Here is an 8,472-nt window from a genome sequence, read left to right on the forward strand (position 1 = left end):
CTTTTTATGCCAAAACTAGTTTTAGATTTCAAAAAGTCACATAAACACTATAAAGGTTACAAGGTGAGTCTCCAGCTTTACTTGTGGAGGAAGACCACAAGTGCTCTTTGGTGCATTATTTCAGCACTGGCGTTAGGACACTTGAGAAGAATCATCGACCTTCGGTAAGCTAGTTTGATAGCTTCCTCAATCGAAAAACAAAATCAACGGTACCTTACTGATATTCGAACCAACAACGGCGTGTGGCAAATGATATGAAGACGGTAAACTTGCTTTACAGCTTTCTCTCATGAAAAATGAAAGAATCAAAGTCCCTGATAGGGACTCGAACCCACATCGGTTAGAGGCAAGGGATTTGAAGTCTGCAACATAAACCACTAGGCTACAGAATCCCAAGAACCTAAACAAGTAGATGGCACTAAAAATTATAAAACCTTAGCCTGGAATTGACACAAATTCCTCCAATCGAAACTTTTCGGCCCGTTCCGCCAGTCTCGGATAAGGACCTCGAACACAATAGTATGAATACAAAGAACAGATACGGTATTTTCCGTCTTACCTATGCTTAGAAACTAAACATGTTAAAAAAAAGAAATTTAATGCTGGAAGTTGTCGACAAGTTTATTCCCAACATATCAAGTAAAAGTCCACCTTAAATAAGTAAATTCATAGATACAAAAGCAAACAATACATTATTTATATATTTATTATTATGGTTGTAGAAACCGAAAGTACAAAATGCCAACCTGTTGACATTGAGTCGGATTTGTATAAAATTGTACATCATTGGGCATATTTAGTCAGACATATTTTCAATCATAATTGTAACGAAACAGACTTTATTTTTCTTCGGATGTCAAATATATAAATTCTTGAAGTTATACATGGTATAGTATCATCAGGATAAATACACAATTGGTAATTAGTGTCATGTTCTACTATCACATTATTTTCTAAACAATCAGCAAAACATGCGCATTTAGACACTTTACCCAATGACCATTTTAAGTATTTGTTTGATTTATTTTTCAACGTATCAACGTTTATACTAAGAAATCTAGGGTTCGTGGGTGTCGACACAAATTTTTCTCAAATGACACCAGCAGAAGGGGATTCGAAAATGATTATTAGGAGTTTTGCAAAAATAGTTTATTACAAAACATTTTTTAACTAAAACAATAAATTGCTTGTTATTTTTGTATTTTATCTATGAATAGACCGTCTAAATTTGGAACATTCCAACAAGTCACCGATATGTTGAAGAGATGTTATTTTCCTTGGGTTATAATTGACATTTTAACAATTTTCTTTTGGGACGGAAACTTGCAAAATTCACCAAAATCGAATTTTACCGATTGCTAAATATTCAGAATATTCACCGAATGTTGCGAAATTTACTTAAATAGATGTATTTTCTTTTATGGCAGTACTTTTCATTGACATAAATGACTTTCCTTAATAAAAGACTGCAAGGTACTGATAATTTCAATTATTTCAATTTTTAAATCCCCTATAATGGAAAGAGGGTTTGGTGACAAATCTTGTATTAAATTTAATTCTTTTGGTCATATGTCAGATTTTTTTACAAGTCATACAGGCGTTCGCCAGGGTGAAAATTTATCTCCCATATTGTTTTCTTTATTTTTAAATGATTTAAACTATTTTCTGTCACAACATTTTAATGATCTGGATCTACTATCAAACATTGTAAATGATACCCTGAGTGATTCTAATGTTGAAATGTATTTTAAGTTGTACATTCTTTTATATGCTGATGACACAGCTATATTTGCTGAATCTGCTGAAGAACTGCAAAAAGCAGTAGATGCAATGTCAAATTATTGTCAATTATGGCATTTACAAGTTAATCCTAATAAGACTAAAATTGTTGTTTTTGTAAAAGTAAAAGAGGTTTATGTAATATTCCAGCCTTTAGTTTTGAAGGTAATTTGCTAGAAATTGTTGATGATTTTTCATATCTGGGTGTTATATTCTCTTATAATGGTAAATTTGATAAAACAATGAATCATTTATAAGAACAGGCAAGAAAGACTATGTTTTCAATTATAGTTAAGGCTAGAAAATTGGATCTACCTATCAGTATGCAAATTCATTTATTTGATAGCATGGTAGCACCTACATTGTTATATGGTAGCGAAGTGTGGGGAATTGAAAATGTGAATAACATAGATAGATTTATATAATAAAATATATTACTAGAGAGTATAATATCAATGTTAATTCAATCAAGTTTTCTATGTTAATGAATAGCACAGATAGGAGTATATTGTTAAAACTGGCAGTATTCTGTAAAAAAAAATATATCAGCATTTAAGTAACTGATACCTAAGCTTATTTTCATAATGTAACACTTTTATTTTTATGCCCCCGGGCATATAGTAATTGAACCGTCCGTCCGTCATATATTACATGTATTTTATTGTATATGTGACTGATGCCTCTAAGAGGCCCAGCATTTTCAATAAACTGTTCAAACTGACATGTTTTTAAATATTGACCAACTTTGTTATGCGAAACTAAAACTAACCACTCACATGCTTTGCTGATTTGATTGTGCGTATAAAATGATATATAAAATGACGCACTTTAGAATAAGTACAGCAATTTTAAAAGTAACACATTTTCTATAAATTGTTCATCGCTTAGCAGGATCCCGACCTGATTTGCAAACTCCATACAGCTTTATTATATTTACAAAGATAAGACATTATTTATGTATGTCAGGCCAGTTTGATAAAGTTCAATTATAGGGTTCAAACGAAGTCTGCACTTTTATCTATTTAGATAAACGATTCATTTTAAGTTCATTTCTATATTAAGACTCGTCGCAGTGTCAATGCTTCAGTCAATGGGATGTTCAAAAAGGCCAAGCAGACATATGAATATTTCTTAATTCTTTATTAAAGGCCCATTATGCCTAGATTTGTTTTCTTCATTTTCTCAAACGCTTTTTATATTTCATGTCTTTTTATAGTTTCCTAAATGTTTCTCATTGGCTTATAACCTGAACCATCTATTTCTTCTATGTTCTTTTTTTGCAGTCAAAATAAATAATACTTTGTTTACTTTCACTATTTCAATGACTAATAATTTCCCACCAAGAGCAACTTTCTCCAAGTAAAAGGCATCCGACATGCTCGATAACTTTTATTTAAACGTTATAAAAACAGAAAATAAGAATCCCTAAAGAAAGTCCAAAATGGCAAAACTGAAAATGTTGCAGGGTCGGTTTGATTGAGTCTGTTCATGGATGTATTGTAAAGTTCAAAGTACCTTCCACGCCCCCTCCCCCTAGCACCGGCTTAAGCAGAATTCAACATTTAAACATGAAAATGGCAAAACTTTGAATTAAGAAACGTCCTAAACAAACCTGCCCTAAAAATTATTCATTTTTGTCGAGGGTTAATGTTCCTTAAAACGGATGTCTTGAGATCAAATGCTGAAGTCTGACTAAACCGATGTTCAAATTAAAATCCATCTTTCAACATTTTCAAAATTGAGGTTTTGGACGACCTTTACCTTTCTAAATGAGGCTATCTAACATTATTTTTTTACACCATCGTAACATCGTCTTTTTTCTGAGGTTAGCAGCACAGCACCAACGTTGAGGGAATAGCATACAATTCAAAATATAAAATACTGGATATGAGAAAATGTTATAGTATTGATTTTTATTGACTTTAAATATACTGTTAAAATGTTTCAGTGTATCACTGACTAGTTGATTGTTAAATAAAATCGGAAGAAAGTTCCTGTAGGATATTATATAACAAGATTTTTTTGTGTGGAAAATTGCACCCCGTTTCTTGACAAAACTTTTTCGCAAACAGAAAATTGTATTATATTTTGAAGCATTAATATCTCTGACGACGCAAAGGCCATTCGTTTAATTAAATGTTCTTACAGTTTTATATGCAAGCTAGCGTTCTTGGCGATGTCTTACCTTTGTAACTATGGAATCTATCTCATTTTAAGATTTGTTTTGAAAAAATGAGGACATGCTGAATTTGTTAACATTTACCACAAGCGTTATTTGCACCAAGACGTCGTTTTTGACCTCCGCCATGGTTAAAATCTAACGAAGTGCATTAATTTTACAATCCTCCTAGTTCTAACTGCTGATAAAATGATAACGAAACCACTGTTTATACTCCGATCAACTTAATGTTCACACTGATTATATCTAAATTTATTCTTAAAAATCTATGTCTGTTAAAGTAGGCTCCATCTGTCCTCTAAAACTGTTTATTATCCTCTTAGTAATGGGCGAACATGGTGCGATTCACAGGTCATATGTTTAATATGATGAATGTAGTGGCAAAATCGTTAAATGTTGATTTCTTCTTAAGCTATGGGGCGTGGACGGTAACTTGCACTTTCCTATATTGTCCATGAACAGACTCAACCAGCCTGCAACATTTTCAATTATGTCGTTTTGGACGTTCTTAACGGATTCCGTTTTTCTCTATAAGATATTTTAAGAGCTAACAAAAAATTAACTGCTTTGCCTGGAAAGTCGATCATTGTCTTTCAACCTTAATCAGATATTTTGGCGGCAAAACTTTCTTATATTCCTATCTTCAACATATATTATGGCGTACCCACGTGTACAACATGTACTGCAGAACACGCTGTATAAAAAAGCTTATTAAAAGTAACAAATTTCGTTGTTTGTATTTTCTGTTTAGGAGTTAATGCTGTTTATTTTAAAAAAAATCATTCAATACTAAAACAGATAGGTCACTACCCGGCCTTTTATTGATATTATATTTTCTTTGTTACCTTGAACATGTAACATATCAACATATAATAAATTAAAGAATTACATTTCATTTTAATTATATCTAGTGGCACAAGGCACAAAATCGTACAATGAGGTTACATACAGGTTATACACAGTGATTTGAGTTTCAATATAAAGCTTGTTTTAAACTAACATTGTCAAAATCAACATGGCTCTGTGGGTTTTGTTAGCCTTAGTTTCTCTGTCTTGTACAATTGAAGGATCCTTCAAGAAAGGAACATGTGCTTATCCAGGAAACCTGCTGTGTGATGACTTCAAAGTTCTCAACAACATGTCGTGGTGGTAAGAAATGATTTAAAACTTCAACTTTTGAGGCAAAGTGCTAGGCCTAAGTAAAGTATTTCTTATTACTTCTGTAAAACTCATAGTGTTAACAATACTTCATGGGCATTAAATAAATAAATACTGAGAAACAGAAATCTTTAAGAGCATTTAAAACAGCCAAATTTAAAATGTTGCATAACTCATTGATCCTGTTCATGGAGAATACTGAAAAGTGCAAGCTACCATTCATGTCCACTAACACCGGTTTTAGCAGAATTCAACATTTAACATGAAAAGGTACTTTTTGAATTAAGAGACATCCACAGATGTGTTGCCGTATTTCGTCCCAGTGATGATATATTTTCTGGCTCTTCGCGAGTGATCAGTGATTACTATACGTTTTGTTTAAAGTATTTTATCCTGCATAGGTAAATGCTAAGGACATAAGTAATATTGCACTTTCCATACCCCTTACTAACAGACTTAATCAAACTTAATATAAAAGTTTTACCAGAATACTTGTATATCTGTACCTGAAATATCTTTTTGTTATTTTAAAAAGGTATGATTGGAGTATGGACTTATCATTCTATCATGAAAAAGTAGGACAGCACTGTAATGGCACCAATCGTCTTGTTCCCAAGCATGTTCCCATGGTGAAGAAATACAACAACCACACCAATCTTACAATCCAAACCTGGGGAAGGTTTGTATTAGGCTTCAACGAGCCAGATCGTGAAGCCCATGGCAATATGACACCCCAGCAGGCTGCCGATGCCTGGCCAGAGATAGAAAAGAACTCACACGGAGCCAAGCTTGTCAGTCCTGCTGCTAGTGGACAATTTGAATGGTACGATGATTTTTTCCGGCTTTGTCACGGCTGCAGGATTGACTTTCTCGCAGCACACATGTACAACTGCGATGCTAATGCAATTATGTCGTACTTGCAACAACTGTTTCACAGATACAACAAGAAAATTTGGCTCACGGAATTTGCATGTCCACAAACACATGATGAATACAAACAACTGCATTTGATGAAGACCCTCTTGCCACAGCTGGAGGCTGCAGATTACGTATTCAGGTCTGTAAAAAATTAAACACTTTTCAGACACAATTGACATTTGACATATTGGTAAGGTCGTACTTGCACAGTTCCATGTAACTGGCGAAGTTCTTATAAAGTAAGCAAGATATCTGTAAAAATGTTTGAAAGATTGAGCTGTGAACAATATCATATTTATGCACAATGCTAATGGTATTGTTTCAGCATAGTTTGTTTGCTTGGCTGTTGTTCAACATTCACTTTTTGTACAAACGTCCCGTAAATAAAAGCAAATAAATACTATTACAAGACATATGTAAGCATCAACTTTCGGTTCTGATTATGTGTTGTAAAGTTTAACTTGTAAATTATTATTTGATTAATTGTTTGAAATAAACAATGCTTAAACTTAATTTAAGAAATGATATCGATGTGACAGGTTTGGCTGGGATTCTTATTGTAACAGAAACATGGTTGGGCAAAGAGTGAGGTTTGGTACACAACTAACTCCCCTCTGTCCGTCGGTTTCTATGATTTACTTCGTTGTATAAGTTATAATATCGCCACATCCGTGCTTTGACTTTGTGCCCTTTCCTAATTTTGTTTGGTGTCCTGCTGGGATCTTTGCTGGTGGTCCTGTATTGCTGAGTTTATTTGGGGATAGGTTCAATGAATGCCACCCTTGTTATTTCATAGACTACTTTACACTGGTTTGGAATTTTGGTATGTAGGAAATGATAACGGGAGCCGCTGGCCTAAGTGGTTAGTTTGATATAATAGAAACAACAAATTAAAAGTTAAATAGCCAATAAGCACTGCTTACATTGATATTCATATCATACTTATAACAAGCAATGTATCAAGGTAAGAATAATAAGTCTTGAATTGATAGATCTGCGTTCAAGTGTATATGCATATTTATGTAAATTATTTTGTTCATTTCATTTTAGGTATTCATGGTTCTCGGCTCGAATTTCTCAAAAGCACTACGACAAGTTTGTCACCCCGTCTGCCAGCTTGTTACAACCCAATTCTTCAGAGCTAACAATGATTGGTCAGTTCTACAACAGCTTCCACGTGCAGCATGATTACTCACATATAATTGGTTAATATCACATGTGAAATTGTGAAATAAAAATGTATGAACCTTACCAATTCTTAATTTGTTACGTTTTTGTTGACGCTATAACCATAAAAAAAATCATAAATGATTGCTGGCAACATTTTTGTTCTCTTTGTCGTTTTGATTCGATTATATATAATTATTTATGCAAATTATGAGAACAAAGATTAACTCAATACACGCATCGTCAAACAAATCAGAGCAGACGTTAAATGTTGAATAATGAGTGCAACTTCTCGGCCCTTTCCGAAAAACGTCGAACTCAATTATAGTAAAAATACATCGGACGAATTTGGTATTTCAGTCTAACCTTCGCTAAGAAACTAAATATGTAAGCAAATTAATATAGTAATTTTTTGTTAGGGGTTAGACTAAATTTATACCAATATATCGAGAAAAAGTCCGCTTAAAATAAGTTATTTTACAGATAAAATTGTAAACAGTACATTATTTATATACTTATCATTATGTTTGTAGAATACGAAAGAACAAAATGTCTACCTTTTGAATAAAATATATAGGAAAATTGGACTAGTTTTAACCCCGAGTACATTGCACTAGTCTATGTCTGTTTCTAACATTGTTGCAGACTTCCAGGTAGCTTGGGTCTTACAAACATTATGAAATTTTTAACTTCTTAAGACCCTCTCTCCCCGAGTCCATTGACAGTTTCTGAGACCGTCAGAGACTTCCATGTATCTAGGAGCCCGTTAAGATTATGGCATTTTATCTTCTGCAGCACCTCCCCCACACAGTCAATTCAACTTGTCTGCGATTATTTCTGATATCCTCGATTGTTTCTGATATCCTCGTAGACCCTGAGAAATGTTGTTGACAATCGATTTCATATCAGTCGCACATTACTTATTACTTTTAGTTACCCTTTAAAGCTTGCAAGTCACTCTCTTAAAGGTCAAACATTCTGTTTTGACTAATTGTAAGGGTTATTTCCTCATTTTCCGTATGCACAGTCCTCTTTAAATGAAATGCTTTCGGGTATGAAAAAAGGCAAATCTTAGAGACTGAAATGTCCAGTTCATCTGGTCATATCCGTAGTTCACACCCTTTCCATAAAAGAATGCATATCTTTGAAACCCGGCGATTTTTTCTCACTTTTTTACTACTTATTATTCATAGACAGCGTGTCATCTTTGTGTTTAATTAGGTCGACCCTGCCCGCTAGGCACAATAGAGAAATAACAGAAAAATTTGGAT

At 33.5% G+C, this 8,472-nt stretch overlaps 1 protein-coding gene across 1 annotated transcript; it reads left to right on the forward strand.

The window, feature by feature from the left end:
* Positions 1–4,927: 4,927 nt before the first annotated feature.
* LOC132756276 (uncharacterized) lies at positions 4,928–7,285 on the forward strand. The gene is made up of 3 exons (XM_060747299.1): positions 4,928–5,107; positions 5,652–6,173; positions 7,085–7,285. Exons 1-3 carry the CDS (start codon positions 4,974–4,976, stop codon positions 7,242–7,244), a joined length of 816 nt encoding a protein of 271 aa, XP_060603282.1. The 5' UTR covers positions 4,928–4,973; the 3' UTR covers positions 7,245–7,285.
* Positions 7,286–8,472: the final 1,187 nt, after the last annotated feature.

This window comes from Ruditapes philippinarum, unplaced genomic scaffold, assembly GCF_026571515.1.
Source record: "Ruditapes philippinarum isolate M1 unplaced genomic scaffold, ASM2657151v2 ctg2643_1_1_1_1, whole genome shotgun sequence".
Classification (NCBI taxonomy): domain Eukaryota; kingdom Metazoa; phylum Mollusca; class Bivalvia; order Venerida; family Veneridae; genus Ruditapes; species Ruditapes philippinarum.